Source organism: Gossypium raimondii, chromosome 11 (assembly GCF_025698545.1).
Source record: "Gossypium raimondii isolate GPD5lz chromosome 11, ASM2569854v1, whole genome shotgun sequence".
Classification (NCBI taxonomy): Eukaryota; Viridiplantae; Streptophyta; class Magnoliopsida; order Malvales; family Malvaceae; genus Gossypium; species Gossypium raimondii.
In genome coordinates this window covers 58,302,751-58,323,613 of record NC_068575.1, presented here as the reverse complement: position 1 = coordinate 58,323,613, position 20,863 = coordinate 58,302,751, and the positions used below count along the sequence as shown (strand labels likewise).

The following is a 20,863-nucleotide window of genomic DNA, read 5'->3' as shown; positions in this document are numbered from 1 at the left end:
TGGAAAGTTTACTGTTAGCTGAAATAGTTTAGTCGATATTGGGTTAAGGTTAAATTGATAACCGTTGAAAAAATAATGTTAAATATTCAAATAAGGACTTATAAGGTTAAAGGTTTATTTAAGCATTTGGATTGCTCGTGCTTACATTTTTTGTATTGAAAATTTCACTTATTTGACATTCAAAAATAGTGAAAAGTTTATTGATGTGACATGCAAGATATGACTGAGTACATCACTTCTTTTATACGACAATTTGAACTTTTAAGGAGCTAAAGCATAACTATACCAGAGTTTTATTTTTAACTAAAATTAAATAGAAAAAAATCTCAAATTCCATCTTTTGGGTAAAAACAATGAGGGGATGTTTGGTTCAATGTAATTGCATAACAAGTCTATTACAAGACTATTCTGCAGGTCCACACAAACAGCTGTTTGGTTCAATGGAATACCCTATTAAGGGTGTATTCCATTGCGGGTTTATATAGGGAAATTTGGTGATTTCTATTTTCTCCCCACTCCACCAATTACTAATTCGATGCTTGAAGAACCTTATCTTACCCTCACAAAATTCTTACCTCAAAAACACTCAAACGTCTCCCCACTTCCACTGTTCCTTTCATTTTTCTCTCTGCCATTTTTTCTTACCCACAAAATTTTTCTACCTCTTTTTGTTACTGCTTCCTTCACCATCTAACGAAATTGCTAATTTTCTTTAGTTTACCTTCTTCTGTGTGATTAGAATGGATCAGAAGATTTCTTGCTGACCATTAAAAATCTGGATGGTATAATGACATGATAGAATGTCATTACAATGTTGTCAATTTTTGATGTTGTAAAATTTAACATATGGATTATGACATAGAAGCTGAAATCATGTAACTTTTTGTTAATATATGAATATTATGTTTGGATGTGAAATATAATTATCAAGCTATTTATTACTCCTAATATTTTGTTTTTTATTGAAGAATAATTAAATTATTTGTTTCACTAATGATATTTTAGCACATTCAATATGTATTGCAGTTTAAAAATAATAAAGTATGTTATATATTATTTTTATAATATTATTAATTATGATTTTTTAATTCATATTGTAACAGCCCGATTTTGGGTCTAGTCGGAACAGTGGTTTTGGGACCACAAATCCGACGAGAAAAAATGTAATGGCCTAAATTTTCAGAGGTGTCGGAATGGTGATTCGAGATCACTAAATTCGACAAATGGGTAGAAAATATTATTAATTTAGTGAGTATAAGTTAAATGTGAAGTTAGGAAAATTTTTGAAATAGTGAATAATACACTAGAAATAAATATTAAAATAATTAGAATCGAAAATGAGGTATCGAGACCTCTGGGATTTTAAACCGAGTCATAAATATTTTTATAAATATTTATGTAGTGTTAAAAAGTTAGTATTAAAGTTTCGTTAAGAAATTTTAAATTTCCGATAATTAATTGAACAAAAAGAACTAAATTGTAACAAATGTAAAATTATGGGAAATGATTAAATAGCTTAAATGATAAAAAGGAAGAGGGCTTAAAAGACAAATAGACCCAAGGTCTATTTGGGCTGGACGGCAAAGGCATGAAATCAGCAACAAAGTAAGGAGAATTAAGGGCAAAATTGGAATATTGCAAAATTTACTTAATAAAGTTAGGACCAATGTGGAATTATCTAGATTTCTCTTTATTTTTCTGCATTCTCATCAGCAAAAACACCATAGAAGGGTTTTCTTAAGCTGGTTCTTCCTATTTTTACTGCAGGTAAGTTCAATTCTTGATTATTTCTTGAAAATTTTGTGTTTTTGTGACTTTTACAACTAGGCCCACTTATTGTATTCATTAGTTTTTTATTCTATGAAAGAAGTTGAAAGTTGCTATGAATACATGCTGGAAGTATACGATGATTTAGCATGGAATTAGAGCTTTAAATTGTTCACATGCTGATTTTATTGAAAGAATTTAATAGAAAGTGAATGTTTGGGACCTAATAGTAAAAGAGTTTGAAGATAGAGTTATATGTGGAAATTCTGAATTTCAATAGTTGTGATACAATTTATAATGTCTAGGTAAAGTATTAATTGAGAAAATTAGATTAATTGAGGGGTTAATTGAGAAAGGACCGAATTGTATAAACTGTGAAATTTGGGGCAAAATGGAAAACAACATTTTGCACTAAAGCAGTTTTGGACAGCAGCAGTAGTATAACTTTGAAAAATTACGAAAAATTTTGGGAATTGAATTAGGGGGTGAATAAAATATGAAATTAAAGCTTGTTGAGTCTAGTTTCTTATAAAAGAAACGGTATAAGAAATGGAATTGTAAATCATGAGATATAATAAATTTTGTGAGACAATGTCAGAATGATTTCGGGTTCCCCTGTTCTGACTTTGGAAAATCATCAAAAATTGAAGAAAAATAATTATGAGTTATAATTTATATGCTTAGAATCCTTAATGAATCTATTTTCAAAGGAAACAAATGAAAACATCATCGAAATTTTGTAAAATTATATAATTCATTTTTAGTGAAGAGTGGTCGGAGCTGTCAGACAGCGAAATAGGGGAAACTTTAAAGAATAAACTGTACTAATTGGCTAAACCAAAAAATTTTAAAATTTTATGGTAAGAATATATGTGAGTCTAGTTTTAGGGAAAATTTACAGATCTTAATTTGGAGCTCTGTATCTCCGGATAAAAATAGTGACTCTGACTCAGACAGACAGTTTGAATTTTACATACAAGAAAATAGTGAAAGTATAAATAATGTTGTTTAAATGTGTTATACACATTAAGGATGAGGAATGGAGAGGAGGTGGAGGAAAATTGGGAAATATATGAATGATTTGTGTATAATTGGTCATATGCTTGATTATAATTGATAAACGATGAAATAGAAATGATGCTTATATTTGTGTATTATTGGTCATGGTTTAAGCTCGTGTGTGAAAATAAAGTTTCATTGTATGTGTGTATGGTATATCCGTATATGATTTGGCATGAAATAATGTCATGAATGGTTTATGAATTAACACATGTTGGTAAGCCTGATACATGAATAAATGTTGTACTCATCCATGTTTATAATGCTTATGCTATATGTGTATTTGGCTAACATATTTGGTATACATGCTTAGGCTTTGGCCAAGTAGTGGCTAGACTATGCCACGTTAAATTTATAAGTTATGCATTGAAATGGTTTATTATGTGGCTAGCCCAAAAAAGAGTTATGTTTAAATACACTAGCTTGCGACTATGGTTGAATGATATGTTTATATCTTGTGTGATGTGCATAGAAAACGAGTGTGGAAAGATAATGAAAAGTAAGTTCATATGGCTGAAATTTAATGATTAAATGTTAATTTCATGAATTATATAATGTATGATGAAATATATATTTATTGATGAAATGAGAATAAAATAAAATGCGAAAATTGAATAAATGATCAAATTGAGCGGAACGCCGAATTTGAGTACTTCTAATCAGTGACAAGTGACAAAGTGATAAGTGATAGCTTTAGCTACACTTATCTGATCAAGTGACAAAGTGATAAGTGGTAGCTTTAGCTACACTTATCTCATCAAGTGACAAAGTGATAAGTGGTAGCCTAGCTACACTTATCTGATCAGGGACAAGTGATAAGTGATCATACGTAAAACCATAGTTATACTATGGCAAAGTTGAAGTGAAGTACTCAATTTTCCGTAACTGTTCCCTAATTTGATTAAGGATTGTAAGTGACAAATGGGCCCAAAAAAATTAAAGTAAATGGATAAGTGGTAGCGTATTTATACCAGGATGATGTTGTTATTTAAGCTAAAGTGATATTTTCATTTCAAAATTGAGAATTTCATAAATGTGTTATTGAATGGTATAATCGATAAACGTTGAGTTAAATGGTAAATACGTATTAGTGTTGAACTTAATGTCATTGAATTGTACGTGAATTAAATGGAAATTGCTAGTGATATGATTTAAATTGTGAGCATGAGAAATTGCGAATTGAATGAAATGGAAATGAAGCATTAAATTGCATGAGTATGTATCGGGTCTCGTAGGCCCTAATTATTATGATTATAATATTTTGAGAATATATTGTGAAAAGTTATAGAAACATGTTAATCATTTTGAAAGTTTTAATTTAGATGAAATTTTATAACTCGGTTAAATACGTTTACAAGTGTATGTGTTTTGGTAATGCCTCGTACCCTATTCCGGTGTTGGATACGGGTAAGGGGTGTTACACATATAATAATGTTATTAAATTATATTTAATAATAATTATATTAAAATATGATTGAATTATTTATTATTTTTTTATTAAAATATATTTAACAATAATTTTATTAAAATTTAATAATAATAAAAATAATCACCTGCAAAAATTCTACTAATGGTACTTTGGTCATTTAAGTCTTTTTCCTTATACTATTACAACATCTATTCTATTCAACCAAACACAAGAATGTTGTTACAGCTATATTTCATTCCACTCAACCAAACAATTGAATTACTGATTATAACTCTATTCCATTACAACTCTATTCAATTACAACATTATTCCATTACAGTAAACCAAACGTATCTTGAATATCTTCTGCTCCATAAATTTATCTCTTTTTTTTTTTAATGAATCTTACAATAACCATCTAGACCCTCATGGTTTAGATACCAAGTCTAAAAATGGAGGAGCTCCATAGTTCAACTTCACACATTCTTCCAGGTCTATTTTATGAGTTCAATTTTCAAAAATTCCAATGAAGATAAGCAAAAGAAAGAAAGAAGTGTGATTCTTTACACATTTACTCTCTTAACTCTTGAGCACACACCTTCTTCAAGTTCTCTTAAGAAAAACAATTTATGTATCTTTTTATTTCAACAAAAATTTGAGTGTTAGGGTTTTGTTGTGTGTTAGTAAATGTAAGCTCTGTGAATACCATATCATTTTTCAATAAAAAAATTAATTCAATGTCATCAAATTTTAATCTAGTTAATAGTTTTGTAAGTATTTACTTACATTTTAACAATTTTTCTCATACACTGATAAGGGTTGTATGGATTATCGAGAAAAGAGGAGTCGCGGTGGTCCCCTTTGAATTGCCCATATCTCACAAGTGAATAGAGAGCGCCCCATTTATCCTCTTGAGGAGAAGTTTGGTTTCAAACCTCGGGTCGAACAGGAGAAGCACGCACGTTAATGTGCCTTGGATGATTCACATCTCAAGATCAAGGGTTGATGAGCATGTTGAACTATCCATGTGGTTAAGAGCTCAAGTTCAACGACGGAATTATCAATGGATAAAAGAGGATATAGTCTTAAATGAAATAAAATAAAATAAAACAATTAAATTTATTCTCTATTAAAATATAAATAGATCCCTATTTACTTACAAATTTCTACACTTTTTTTGTAAAAAAATCTATCTAGTACTTTTCATTATAGGTTATTTAAAATTAAATTGTTAAAAATGTTAATTTTAGTTGATTCAATTTTTAACACTTTATCAAACAGACCCTTAATTAAATAGAATAATGTTCTACTTTTTAACTTTCTTTTAAAAAGTAAATATTTAATACATTAACTAAATTTTTATAAATTTATAAATGAAATTAAAAATTATCACATTAATAAATAAAGCACATTAATGATTTTGCAACTTAGATTTGTAAATTTTAAAAATTCAATTACCAAAATTCGTGTTGGTCTAATGGTTAAGATATTTATCATCCGAGTTGTAGCTTCACACTAGTCACGTTGTTATTAGATTTTTATCCTCCTCTTGTAATTCACAAAAAAAATTATCAAAATGTTTTTTATATTTTTGACATCTTCAATATGTAATTTTACTTTTCAATCATTTAGAATTTAGTTTGATAATTAAGCCTATTAAAATTTTTCGTTAAATTTAGATTTATTACAACATCATCTTTTTATTACGCAGAAGTCAAAGTAAGTATTTATTTATTTTAAACTGTCACCATTAAACCATCATTTTAAATTTTAAAAGTTAAACTAAATTCTTAAATAAAAATAAAAAGATTAAATTTTAAATATCCTAACATATTTTAACAAAATAATTATTAAATAAAGGAATAATTTAGACACATTATTAAATAGTGAATGTAGCATAATTCTTGGAACTTTAAACAAAAAAGCGTGAGACATCCACAGCAAGTAATGACAACACATTTGTATTGAGAATTTCAAGGAACTACTCAATTCAACCCCTACTCTCCTATCCCACAAAACTATCATCACACGCTACTATCATCTGCCAAGTGGCGCTTTATTTTATCCAAGGACACGTGTTGAAATCACATAGGGGATGTACATCAACAACCCAATTCCACGTCGAAGCCAAGTCACAGTGAGCCTAATCCTTAAACTGACGGATAAGATCAGAAAAACGTCTTCGGATTGGGATTCACGTTCGCACACAGTTTCGTCTTTCTAGAAGAAACACTAACGCAGCTGCTGATAACGCGCGACTTTTAAACACCCTTCCTTCCGACTTCCGAGTTCCGACCACCCTTAAATAAATAAATAAATAATGCTTTGATAAAGTAATAAATACTAAAATTATTTTATTTAACTAATTCTATTTTTTAAATCTCAAATTTTATTAATATTTTAAGTCGCAATAAAAGAATTTATATGTTAAAAAATACTGTTAAATAATTTGAGTCTTTATTTTAAAATAACGTTCTATTGAACCCTAATTGAATATAAGGGATAAATTAAGTTCTCAAAATCTAATTTTTATATAAACCTTTGATGTCGTTAACTTCGCCACATAGTACGACATGGTGAAATCATATAATTTCTCTTAATTTTTTAAAGTTATAAAATGAATTTTAAAAATATTTAAAAATAATTTTTTAAAATATAAAAAATGGAATTTTTTAAAATAAGGTCACTCTAACATGTCACATAACTTAATTAATTGTTTAAATATGATTAAAGGCTTAATGGATTATTAAAATTATTTTATAAGAGTTTTTTTATAATCTGCTTTCTTTTCATATTTTCGAAACCCAAAAGCTTTCTTTTAATTTTTCCATTTTATAATCTGCTTGTGTTATTTAGTGTAGCAGTGGAGTTTTTGACCCATCAAACATTAGAAAAACAGTATCATAATTTTGTGGAGAAGACGAATGTTTGAAGAATGGAAGATGTATCCCTAACCCGTTAGAGAAGATGAAACTAAAAAGATGAGCTTTAAGGAATACGTCTCTAAAAACCCTAAACTTTTGGAGAAGAAGAACCTTTTACCCTGAGTTTACTTGTTTTTCTGCAAATTAAATTATTTATTTTTTAAATTTCTTTTCTCAAAATAATTTATTTATCAATATCAAATATCTGACATGGAAAAAATACAACATGCGTCCAAATCCTATTCGCCTTGCTTTATTTTCTTAACACCATTAGGCACTTAGACCAAAAAAGTTAGAACATTGGAAAAGTTGAAGTGACCCCAAAAAAAACCTATATAAGAAAAAGGATATAATTTGAAGGCTAAAACGTAAATAAATTATTTGGTTTAACCGCCTTATCTTTTCTTTCTTTATCATTTAAACTTGAGTTCGAGTTGTACTCTAGCAATATTTTAGGCCTGTATGATAGGCCCGAGTCTAACTCGATCTAAAAAATTTGCCTAAATTTGGGCTTAACGCTTGCCCCGTATTAAAATTTATTTATTTTATTTTTTATATAAAATAATTTAAAAATATAATACATAAAAATACTAAAAACATTAAAATAAATATTTTTCAACAAATTGAAAATAAATTTTAAAAAGTCATTATACTTAATTAACACTAAGATAGGTGCAATTTAACAAGCAAATACCTCTAAAATAGTAGTAAAACTAACAATAAAATAAGAGTTATACAATATCCAAACAATAATAACAAAATAGTGAAATTATAGCAAAACAGTGGAAAAACAACAACAAAAAGAAACCTTATCCGAGGCCCGATCCATTTTCTAAATGGGCTTTTTTTGCCCAAGCCCATTTCTCGGGCTATATTTTTGCCAAACCTTCTCACTTTCTAGGCAAACCTTCCAGCTCGACCCATGGATACGTCTAGAATATACCGTCTATATCTCAATTAAAACATTATTTTAAAAAAAATTAATATATTATTTGGTATCTATATTTGACTTGAACATTCAATTTGGTACTTGAGCTTTCTATTGTCGTGATTTAGTACGTGAGTTTGGTTTCAATGTTTAGTTTGATACCTAAGTTTTTTATTGTTCCATACAAGTACGTAAGTTTGACTTTGATGTTCAATTTAGTACCTGAGTTTTTCTTTTGTCCCAATTAATTACCTATGTTTTTTTTACTATAGTACCATATCAAATATTTATTGGACCATATAATGTTGTTTAGCTTGTGTATTAAATTAAACATTAAAACCAAACTTAACATTAAAATCAAATACAAATACTAAATGGTATATTAACCTTTAAAACACAAATTTAAAAATGTGAATACTATAAGAAAATCATAATTTTCTTACCGTACTAATTATGATTTTATCTAATAATTTAATGTCACGAAAAATTATTTTTAAATATATGCCTAATAACATTTTCAAAAAATTACGGGGTTTGATCATGGAAGGTTTTTTTTTTTTCAAACTTGTTTCCTTAATAAAAGATAGTAAAAATAAGTCTTATTAATTTATTTGATTTTTCAACTTTATAAAAAAATGTCATTTTAATCATCTATTTTTTTTGTCTCTTTTAGTATTTAAACTCAGATTCATTGCTAATGTGGCACGCACATGGATTGCCACGTGGATGTCACATTAGCAATTAAAAATTTTAAATTAAAAAATATGTAAAAATTATTAAAATTATTCAAAAGTACAAAAGTTATATTTTTAAAATTTTAAAAATTAATTAATCGCTAATGTGCCATACACATGAATTTCACATAAAAATAATTTTTCATTTATTTTGGAGTGATTTGATAAATAATGTAAATTTAAAAGGTAAAATAGATTAATTTTAAGTGGAGTATAAAAATGATTTTCTTTTTTTTTTATAAAATCAGGTCAAGAAAAATTAAATATGATATCGAATTGCAAAAAACAAGATTAATTTTTAATTAATGATATCTTAATTATTTAATATAAAACATGGGCCATCCTGTATCATTTTTAATTATTTAATGATATTTTAATAAAAATTTTTACGTTATTCATATATAATTCTAGTATTTTTTAATCTAAACTCGAATCTAAAATTTTAAACCTTAAACCCTGAATTTAAGATTCAAGATTCGAATTCAGAGTTAAAAATTTTGAGTTCGGATTCCACTAACTTCATTTCCACTGCTCCATCACGATTAGATCAACAGATGTTCCGTAGCTTTCCGAAGGTTTTGCTTTATAGTTTCTTTACCCATGATGGATGCTAAATTTGACATTAATATTCTTGAAGCAATGGGGGAAAGAAGTTTGTGGCGGTTTGATACCATCTGCATGATGAGTTTTCAAAGATGAGAAGATTTGGTAATTTGTATATCATAATCATAATTATACTTATTAATCTATATGTAAGGCCGGTCCGGGCCAAGGCTGAAAATTTAATTTTTTAAAGTAAAAAAAATTAACTTTTAAGGGCTCAAAATTTCTTTTACCAACTTTTAAGGGACCTATCTATATGTTGCTAATTAGTAAATTATGTTATATAAAATTAGAAAAAATAGTATTTTATGTTTTTTATATGTTATGAGGGAAGGAGAAGAGAAAAGGGTGGGGGAAGAAGAAGAGAAGCAACTTAAAGAAATAAAAAAAAGGAAAGAAACAGGAAGTTAGGAAAAAATTAAACCACTCAAAAGAAAAAAAAGAATAATTATGTAATTTAATTTAAAATTTTTATTTAAAATGATAAATTAATATGTTACACCATCAACTACAGTTAATGATCCAATTAATTGACAATAATAATAATGACTATAATTGTAGCAATTTAAAATTTAAGGATCAAAATATAATTTAAAAATATATAAATGACTAAATTTATAAATTACCCTAGTTTTTTAGAAATCATGTGCAGCACGTGATTTTGCAGTGTGAACCGAGTGAAAGAAACAGATCGTAAGAGGCTCAAAGCCGGAAAACAAACATTTAAAGGAAAAAATTGAGAAATATGAAAATTATAGAATTAAAGTAAGTTGAAGCGACAGTGAAGACTTTAAACATAGGGTTGAAATTCATATATAATTTTAACATTTATCGGAAGAAAAAACCCTAAAGAATTGGTATTCCTATATATAACCACAACTCCACCAATTATCATAAGTCTTAAACCGAAAGAAAAGCTCCAAACCGACCAAAAAAAAAAAAAAAGAGGTTGTCTCCAAAAATTAAGATCTCAATATATTATTCTTCGTCGTTCTCCTTTAGAGATTTCCTTTTAAGTTTGTTTTTCCCCCCTTAGTTTAAAAGATGTCATCAAGTGAAGAACCCTTCTCACAAGTGCAGGCACGGTTAGCTGTGCTTGCATCTCATTTAGCAGCTCCTGATTGCTCCTCCAACAACCTCAATTCTTGTGTCCTCGAGCCATGGTGCGTGTCGGCTCAGAACGGTGGCTCTGTTGGCCTTTCATTAACCATCATCGACGAGCGAACCGGGAAGAAGTACCAGGTCCCTGTCTCCAGCGAAGGCACTATCAGAGCTACCGATTTAAAAAAGGTTTTTTTTTTAAATATTTCGAAGTTCAATCAAAATTTTAGTATTTTGTTTTAATTTGTATTAAAAAAACTGATTATGAGTTTTAGGTGATATAATTTTAATTTTAAGCTGGAATTTAATTGCAGATAACAACAGGGAAAGGTGATAAGGGGCTTAAAGTTTATGATCCGGGTTACTTGAATACAGCTCCAGTTCGGTCGTCGATTTCTTATATAGACGGTGATGAAGGGATTCTTAGATACAGGGGGTATCCAATTGAAGAACTGGCTGAGAGTTCCACTTTCTTGGAAGTGGCCTACCTCTTAAGTAAGCTTATAAAATTACAAGCACCCGTTGTTTATCCAAACTATGATTGTTTGTGGAAATTGATTAATTATTTGTGAAACATACTTCAGACTGACAAAATCGATTGAAACCTTTAATGGGTTAAAGTAATCAATTATTGAGTTCCATGTAAAATCGATGTATGTGGAGATTGTATGTAGATCATATGACATGTCGTGTCTTGAGGATCAGTTGAGGGTTAGGGGAGATAAAAGTGAGAAAAAGAAGAAGCTTTAATGAATGGTAGATGAGGTAAAAAGAAGGACGTTATGGCAATGATAGAGGGAGTTGGACTCCCTATTCCAGTGTAAATAATTAGTTGTTACTTTTAAGCTGAAACTTATGCTATTTTGTTGATCTGTATCTAAGGCAAGACCTTTAAAAAAAAAAATACTAATAATTCCCTGACTGACTGTTTGAGGATAAATAATAGTTCCTGATTTCTCCGATCACTAAAAAAACCAATTGCAAACAATCTTTCAACAATGCTTTTAACAATTGCAAACAATCTTTTAACAATGCTTTTATCATTTTGTTGACAGACATGACCTCTTAACTTAAAAAACCAATTGCAAACAATCTTTCAACAATGCTTTTATCAAATTATACAGGAGCAATGAAGGTTTATAGTTTTGTCTTCGATAGCAATCATGCATTTACTTGTATATTTGGTCATGTGTTGATATAATTTGCTTCCACATTTTCAGTGTATGGGAATTTGCCTTCTGAAAGTCAGTTAGCAGACTGGGAATTTGCTGTTAGCCAGCATTCAGCTGTGCCGCAAGGGATTCTGGTATGCTTTTCTTTCATCTAGAAAATAAACCGCTTCTAGTCTCGCACCTTGTGATGTTGTAATGCACATGATGTTTATAATCAAAATGATTCTTTGCTTTTCTAAGTTCTTTTATTTCTTTGGTATAAGGGCCAAAGTTTTGATACTTTTTCGGCAATACTATTAATTGGGTCTGATCCTTCTAGTTCAACAGAAGTTATTTTACTTGTATAATGTTTTCTCTGTTTTTGTAGGACATTATACAATCAATGCCTCATGATGCTCATCCAATGGGTGTACTTGTCAGTGCAATGAGTGCTCTTTCTGTTTTTCACCCTGATGCCAATCCTGCTCTTAGAGTAAGTTGATGGTTTAAGTTTGTATAAATGCTTTATGAAGATTTTAAGTTGACGTTGTGTTGGTATGGCATTTTGTTCAATCGTGGGTATGGGTTTTATAAGAGCACATAGGAAGCAGAAAACTGGAGAAAAGTCATTATTGGACAAGTGGGCCTATTAGTTTTGGAATTGTAAAGACTCTAAGATCAAATTGTTTTCAGACATTGGATATTGCATTTTACCTTTTTAAGTTGTCTTGAGGGACTATTTTCCAAATTTTAAAAGTCTCTATTTATTCTATGAGGTAACCTTTTGCAAAATGTCAACTTGGGAGTCTTAACCTGATCCATGCGATATAAGAAAGTGCTCTGGCAGAATGTCTTTATTGAAGGCAAAAGTAACTTTAGCTTTGTCGAGTAGAGCACGATTTATCAGAAGGAAGTGTGGAAGCATTAAAACTTGGATAACTTGCAATAACCTCGTGCACTTTTTGTTAGAGGAAGATTGCAAGGATATCTCCTATAGTGAAATACTTACTTTGGCTTAAGCTATTTTCAATTTTACTTTTGTGAAGCATCTTGAAGACATGAACTTATGCTGTTCTGCTGTGTTCTTAATTAATAATTTAAAAACCTCTGTGCTCTCAAATTATGATTTAAAAGCCTTTCTGGAATTATTTTACTCTCTGAGTTTATCAGGTTTTTAGATCTACTATTAATGCAGGGCCAAGAAATTTATAAGTCGAAACAAGTGAGAGACAAGCAAATAGCTCGCATTATTGGAAAGGTTTGTGCATTTAATTCCCTTTTCCCTCTTTGTGTCTTTTGTACTCTAAAGCAGTTGCTTCTATTCACTAGGGCGTATCTTTAACTCTGGTGCATGAACTTGTTACTTTCATCTTGTCCTACGGATTTGGGTTTGCCACGCCATTTTTTTCTCATTCCGTTGTGAGATCAGTATAAAACATCATTCTTTTTTCAGGCACCAACCATTGCTGCTGCAGCTTATTTGAGGATGGCAGGAAGGCCTCCGGTTCTCCCTTCCAGCACCCTTTCTTATGCTGAGAACTTTCTCTATATGCTAGATTCAATGTATGTTCTTTGGCACCTTCAATTCTCTCATTAATGGCTACATCTTCAATTACTTAAATAGTAGTAACAGTTATTATCTTCTGGCTGCCAGATTTTCTTTCCATCAATCTTAGTCTTAATGCTATTTAAATTTATCAGCCTCAACTAGGAGGCAAGATTTAGGCCTACCTTTTCCTAGGTAATGTGTCCATTTTATTAACTTTCAGGGGCAACCGGTCTTATAAGCCCAACCCTCGGTTAGCTCGAGTGCTGGACATTCTTTTTATACTACATGCAGAACATGAAATGAACTGTTCCACAGCTGCTGCCCGGCATCTTGCATCAGGGTATGTCTATTAATGTTATTGTCCTACTGTGTTAGAGCAACAAAAAAAAATAAAAAATCTATATATGAAATATGTGTGTATCTGCATATGTAGTGGAGTTGATGTATACACTGCTCTAGCTGGAGCTGTTGGAGCACTATATGGTCCTCTTCATGGTGGAGCCAACGAGGTATGCAGAACCAAATATTTTCTGTTTCATAATAATGCAATGCCTATCAGTAATTTTCTGAAATTCAATTTCCAAAGGAATGGTGTTACAATATGCTTGTTCAGACTATATAATTGCACTTCAGCTGTATATTATCCACTTGAGCATATCAAGCTTCTTTTTGTCATAAGCTGTTTGTGACAGCAGTGCCTGAGCTTATTTTTGTTTTTCTTTCTCTTGGTTGTTATAGGCTGTGCTCAAGATGCTTGGTGAGATTGGAACAGTAGAGAACATTCCAGAGTTCATTGAAGGTGTCAAAAACAGGTGAATATTGCATATATAATTTTGCTGTTAGTTCAAGCTAAAGGTTCGACATGCAGTGCTATATTTTCTTGTGATTGTTTTATTTATTTTTGCATATATATTCATTTCTTCAGGAAGCGGAAAATGTCTGGTTTTGGCCACCGTGTATACAAAAACTATGATCCAAGGGCAAAGGTGATAAAGAAATTGGCAGAGGAAGTTTTTTCTATTGTTGGCCGGGATCCACTTATTGAGGTGTGTATCAACAACCCTCCGAATTATTTTCTTTTACATGAAGCAACTAACCTTTTCCCACACCTAATCTGTTTTAAGTACTTCATGATTGAACTTGAATGTTTCCATGGTATGTAAGCTGATCAAGGTATAATAACGCATGGACTGAGAGTTCAGTCATGTTGGCTTCGTATTTGGTGGCAGATTCTGTAAATAGTATTATGTTTTCTAAACAGGGATTCATTAGTACTATGTAGTTTGTATAAGTGACATTCTAGTATTGTCTATGATTTCTTTGTTTACTGTAAATGTTTTAATATGCTTTTCTCTTGCCTTCTATCATTTTCCCCTTTCGCAGGTAGCTATTAGTTTGGAGAAGGCTGCATTATCTGACGAATATTTTATTAAGAGGAAGCTTTATCCAAATGTTGATTTCTATTCTGGGTTAATATACCGGTAAGATAAGATTAATTTCTCTGCTCACTTTGAGAAACTAGACGAATGTAGATATATTTTAGATGTTGGACCAGTGACGATTGAGGTTTTATTCAATAGGGCCATGGGATTTCCACCAGAGTTCTTCACTGTGTTATTTGCAATCCCTCGAATGGCTGGGTACTTGGCACACTGGCGCGAGTCTCTAGATGATCCCGATACAAAGATAATAAGACCCCAGCAGGTCAGTCAATACTTCAGGACTCAAAACCTATATTATTATAATTATGACTTATGATCATGACTGTGGAACCGAAATAAGCAACGAGGCATGTTATTTTCTTCTAGTGTAGTGTGATTCCATATTCTTGGTTGGGAAAATCCCTACCAACTTTGACTTGAAAGTGACGGGAATTATGAAGTTTGCACTTTTAAATTTACTAGCCTGCCATATCTGGGATCTCTCATTCCATTTAAATTTTCAGGTTTATACCGGTGTATGGCTACGGCATTATATGCCACTCAAGGAGCGCATGGCGTTGAATGATGCAGACAAGCTTACTCAAGTATCCATATCAAATGCCTCGAGACGACGACTGGCTGGTTCCGGGGTTTAGGCTTTACTGTTATATTATAACATCACCAAGTGAAATAAAATGGCAAACGGCCTGTATATGTATCTCTGCTAAAATAAATTTACTACCCTTGTCAATGGCTTTCTGCTTGAAAACTGTATGCTTTTGAGCAGACATAATGCAATTTGCCCCTTATCTTGTTGGATCTATTGTTGATGGGATCCATGTCTTGTTAAATCTAGACCTTAAAATACTTGCTGTGGGGAGCTTGGGAATGATTAACAATTTGTTCTTCTTGTAATTCGTCGATAGATTGGAAGGATGCATTTTAACTAGTTAAAATTTATCGCTACATATTCATTATTAATCAAATTTATTTAATATATAACAATCATTAAATAAATTTTTGAGAGCTACTCAACTATTAACAAATTTCATTTTAGGTGTTCAAATAAAAAAATTTACATTTTAGGCATCATGTATCAAATAATAATAATATTTTAAAATTACACTTTTGGGTTGTTTGTTTCATCGTCACCATCCTTCATTACCAAAACATTAAAATCTTAGAAATTTTCACTAAAAATTTAGAGAGAAAAATGAAGCAAAATATAAATTTGAGAGTACTATTACAATATCTTGTTTCAAATTCTGCTATGGAACCATAATCAGTTGGCGAGCTTCAAATTGAATCCCTTCTTTTATGTTTCTAATAAAATCTTCACATTTCTTATTTAACTCTTCATTACTCATTGACTCAAGTTCTTCATCTTCATCCTCCTCCACTGAAATAACCTCATTTGATCTGATAATATTATTATTTAACATAAAATTTTATTTTTATTTGGATTTTAACAAGAGTAACCAAAATGATCAAGTTATGTAACATGGATGCCTAAAATTTTTTTTTATAATTGAGTGACTATCGATATAGTTTACCTTCATTCTTTTTATACTAAATGAGAAAAAGTTAAATTTCTTATATTATAGGACGATGTAAGGAAAGCAAAGAAATAAAAAGGAGAGTTTCCAAGTGAAAATGTATAAAATAGGTTAAAATATATCAAAAGTTTTTATACTTTTCACAAAATTGAAATTTACTTTTATTTTTAGGAATTCATCCTTTTACTTTTCAAATTTCAAGTTCAGTCCAATTGTTAACACTATTAATTTTTTTGTTAAATTTGTTGGTTTAACATATTGAAATAAAATACACTTGATAACAATGTAACTAAAAATCATTGTAATGAATTTAAATTTAACAAAATAATTTTATTAGTGCTTAATCGTTAGATCCGAACTTTAAAATATATAAAGTAGAGACATTAAATTCTTAAAAATAAAAGTACAGAATAAAGAATTCATAGATTTATCAAAATATTAAGATATAATTAGTAATACCTTCTTTAAAAAAGGGAACACACATCATCTATTAAATGTTAGAACTTGAATTTTTGGATGGTCAAAGCTAAACTGTCCATCTTTGTCAAAATAACTAAAATTTCATATGTATAAATGAATATTTGAAGTGGATTGAGTCTTAGCTTGATTGCTATGAGCATTATTGTCAATATAATAAGACGTGGGTTCAAGACTTCAAGTGCGCTGAAACGTATTATCTTCCTATTATGGGTTGGGAAGGGACTATGAGTAATTCTAGGTACAATATTTTAACATTAAAAATAATTTGTAGTAGCGAATGAGGCCTTAAAATTGATACTTTGGATCCTTTAATATTTTGGTTTAATTTCATTATATTAGATGTGAATTTATTGTTTTTTGTATTTTATATTGATTTAATTTAATTTTATAATTTTATAAATTATTTTTTATAAATGTAATTTAAACGTAAATGACCGAAAAAAAGTAATTCAAAAATTAATATTTTTCTGCTAAACGTCTCAAAATATACTTATTAAAAAAAACGGAAATAATGGAATATAAAATTAAAATTAAATAGGTTTTACAAACCGGGTCGGGTCATGTATGGGTCCAATTCCCAGCACAGTTAAGTTAATTATAGTTAATTAGTTATTAGTGTAAATAAAGTGGATCCGAAGAGATAGAGTGGATCGGACAGCCAATGAACAAAGTGACAAAAAGCCAAGCAATCAAACAGTGTCGTGTTGGACCCACCTATTTAAAACCCCAACTTCCTCTATCACTTTCAACACACACAGAGAGATCAAAAATTTTTTAAAAAATTTCGCACAGAAAAATTTATTCATCCAAGTTGGAAACGTCGGCCACAAATCTCCGCTCCGTTTACCGGTGACGACGCTCTCTCTAATGTTCTCTGTCTTTCTGCATTGAATTTCAGTTTCTTGCTTCATTATTTACCCCTCTTTAGATCTCTGTTTCGTTTTTTTTATACAAAAATAATTATTTCATAATTTGATTTGGGCTGTTATTTTGCATGTTTGATCACTGGCGTTTTCACCTGGGTCATGTAGCTATCGATTACATGGAATTTTTCGTTTTTGATTAGAAAATTTCGATTCTGGTTCCATTGCATTATTCAATTCAAAGCAAGAGGATTTGATTATTAAGTTAAAAAAAAATATCTGAATTGAGACATTACTGGAATTGAGCTCTATCACTGCATTTCTTGAGAGATTTCTCTAAGCGTCCCGTGGCTCCCAAGCTTACATCCCACTGTCTAATCATGGATCTTAGATATTTTTTAAGTCCTAACGTCCTTCACGATCTTTAGATACTCCTTTTTGAGTAGGAATGTCAATTGTGAGTCGTAGATACTAGCGATCACGCAGTTTTCTGGTAGTGCTTTAGGTTTGTTCTCGTATTGGTTTTGCGTCTGATGCTGAGCTGATGTTACTGGCTGGGTGTTACTTGATACGGTGAAATAATCATAGACTAGATACTCAAATTTCCTTCGTTGTTATTATTATTGACTTTTATGGGCTTTGAATTGGAAATAGTTTCATGCAATTAGATATGAGATTTTGCTTCCAAATAGTATGTAGATACTTTGAATACATATTGGTAATCTCTCACATAAAACAAATATCATCTAGTTACTCTTACAAACTAGCTATTACATTTGCATTTTAGATAGAAAAGGATGTTAGAACTATTAATATTGTGCAAAAGAAAAGACCGACTGTAATCGATGTGTGAAAGGCTTATTATAAAGCTAAATTAGCTATTGATGGTGAATTACTCCCTTCTGTACAGAAAGGAAAGAAATTAGGACAAATTAGCTTTGTAGGATATCGTAAATTTTTGTCTAATTTAAATTTATTTGGTGTTATGATAACGTGAAGTTGCGCATTCTTCTGTTTATTTTGATGGCAAACCATTGCCATTCTTGTTAAAGAAACGGTGCAGACAATTAGTTCATAGGACTTGACTTATTATTTATTGCTTCTTGGTTCTATAATTGGATCATTCGATGCAGTCATTAGATTGCTTGTGCAATTTAAGTTCTTTGATTAAACTTGCACTTAAAAGGGTTGATAAATTAAGATAAAGTTGATAGTGTGCCTTTAAGATTGAAATTTTACTGAGATTTGTTTTATTTACCTCTGTGAAGGTAGGCTAAGCGATATTCTGTCATTTCTTTTTATTGATCCTACCTATACTCTCTCTCGGTTCAGATATCTGAAAAATGTCCGGCCAAAGCCAGCGCTTGAATGTGGTTCCAACTGTTACAATGCTTGGAATCATGAAAGCTCGGCTTGTGGGCGCTACAAGAGGTCACGCACTTCTCAAGAAGAAGAGTGATGCCCTAACTGTACAATTTCGTCAGATTCTTAAGAAGATAGTGTCTACGAAAGAGTCAATGGGAGAGATTATGAAAACCTCCTCATTTTCCCTAACAGAGGCCAAGTATGTTGCTGGTGAGAACATCAAACACGTCGTGCTTGAAAGTGTTCAGACTGCTTCTCTTAAAGTTCGATCGCGACAAGAGAATGTTGCTGGAGTGAAGCTTCCAAAGTTTGAGTATTTTACTGAAGGTGAGACCAAAAATGATTTGACTGGTTTGGCCCGAGGTGGACAACAGGTCCAACAGTGCCGTGCTGCTTACGTGAAAGCAATTGAGGTTCTAGTTGAGCTTGCTTCTCTTCAGACTTCATTCTTAACACTCGATGAGGCAATCAAAACCACAAATCGTAGGGTTAATGCTTTAGAGAATGTTGTGAAGCCAAGGTTGGAGAATACGATAAGTTACATTAAGGGAGAGTTGGATGAGCTTGAAAGGGAGGATTTCTTCAGGCTAAAGAAGATCCAAGGTTATAAGAAGAGGGAAATAGAGAAACAGCTAGCTGCCGCAAAGGAGTTCGTCGAGGATAAGTTTGCTGAGAAGATTTCCTTGCAGAAAGGGATTTCAATAAATGCAGCTCACAATTTGCTATCTGCGGCCAGGGAGAAGGATGAAGACATTATTTTTTGATGAAGAGGTTAGTCTGTATTTTTTCTGGTATTCTTGGTTTTTCTATTTGATGTATGTTCGACGGTGGGAGATTCCTTTATTTTCAGGTGGTGTTTTGAATAAATGTTATATGCATGTCTCTACTCCACTTATTTTGTGTTATGGTTAATGATCAGACATACACCATTTCGAGGCTCCAAGGTATGCATGTATGATATTATTACTGTGTTCCTAATAGTGAGTCTTGGGACCTATTATTTGGCTTAAAATCCATTGCTGGAAAACAGAAGCTCGTGTGCATTCAGTGTTCGCCTGCGTGTGCATCTAAGAGTATTTTGTGTTCATTATGAGAGTTGATTCCAAAGATGCATGCGAAACCTCTATCCCGAGGTTAGGCCACGGGTATACCTATGGGTATTCGGTTCGGTTTTTGAACAAAAATTGAATTGAATCGCTCCATTCAATTTTTAAATTTTGAAATCAAAACCGAAACCATATGAAATAAAAACCGAAATATCCAAAACCAAAAATTGTGGTTTGGTTCAACGGTTTATAGAAAATTTGGGTTTTGTTAAAAAAAATTATCACCTTGTTTTGAGGTCAAAAGAGTTTAATATTGCAATTCTTGATTTTTTTTTTTTCATAACAATCATAATACACCTCTAGATTCATTTATACATTTATAAAGTGAATTAAATAATTAAGTTAATATCATAATCATCCATAATATCATTTAAAAGTCATTGTAACTTAAGCTATTAAGTTATTAAAAGGAAAGCTAATACGAAATAATTCATATACCTAATATTTTGTTGTGTTATTTCTTTTAATTAGTTATAATTGTAATATGGATGCTTAAATAGCAATTTTTTATTTTGGGTGCCTAAAATAAAAATTTTTGATAGTTGGGTAATTATCTGCAAAGTTTACCCTTTTATTTAATTAAGGTATCTTTATGTTTCTATTGATGGAAATTATCCCTTCGTGAGTTTATAATTTTTCCTTCTAACAATGTTATCTCCAAGATTCGAACATGAGCGCTTTATTTGGAAATGCAATGTGCTTTATCATTGGGGTGAATTCATAATTTTTTTAGTTGGGCCAAATTTTAATTATAAAATTTTGAGAGAGCAATATATATATATATATATATATATATATATACCATGTATTAATCTATTATTTCATCATTTTTGAAGGGATTAAACAAA

General features: G+C 30.6%; 2 protein-coding genes across 2 annotated transcripts; both read left to right on the top strand.

Moving 5' to 3' along the window:
• The first annotated feature begins 10,301 nt into the window (after positions 1-10,301).
• Positions 10,302-15,560, top strand: LOC105802361 (citrate synthase 2, peroxisomal). The gene is made up of 13 exons (XM_012633951.2): positions 10,302-10,713; positions 10,839-11,019; positions 11,745-11,830; positions 12,064-12,168; positions 12,871-12,933; positions 13,129-13,238; positions 13,445-13,564; positions 13,658-13,733; positions 13,963-14,036; positions 14,150-14,270; positions 14,608-14,705; positions 14,805-14,928; positions 15,170-15,560. The coding sequence occupies exons 1-13, from the start codon at positions 10,468-10,470 to the stop codon at positions 15,299-15,301; spliced, it is 1,536 nt and encodes a 511-aa protein (XP_012489405.1). The 5' UTR covers positions 10,302-10,467; the 3' UTR covers positions 15,302-15,560.
• Positions 15,561-17,390: 1,830 nt separating this feature from the next.
• On the top strand, positions 17,391-19,852 carry LOC105802362 (V-type proton ATPase subunit D). The gene is made up of 2 exons (XM_012633953.2): positions 17,391-17,530; positions 18,877-19,852. Exon 2 carries the CDS (start codon positions 18,888-18,890, stop codon positions 19,671-19,673), a length of 786 nt encoding a protein of 261 aa, XP_012489407.1. The 5' UTR covers positions 17,391-17,530; positions 18,877-18,887; the 3' UTR covers positions 19,674-19,852.
• The last annotated feature ends 1,011 nt before the right edge of the window (positions 19,853-20,863 follow it).

What these genes read in the sequence shown, in the direction of transcription:
- LOC105802361 (XM_012633951.2), top strand. Translation starts at nt 10,468, where the DNA reads ATGTCATCAAGTGAAGAACCCTTCTCACAAGTGCAGGCACGGTTAGCT. An exon ending in CTCTATATGCTAGATTCAAT is followed by an intron (nt 13,239 to 13,444) that starts GTATGTTCTTTG and finishes ATTAACTTTCAG; the next exon opens with GGGCAACCGGTCTTATAAGC. An exon ending in AGATAATAAGACCCCAGCAG is followed by an intron (nt 14,929 to 15,169) that starts GTCAGTCAATAC and finishes TTAAATTTTCAG; the next exon opens with GTTTATACCGGTGTATGGCT.
- LOC105802362 (XM_012633953.2), top strand. Translation starts at nt 18,888, where the DNA reads ATGTCCGGCCAAAGCCAGCGCTTGAATGTGGTTCCAACTGTTACAATG.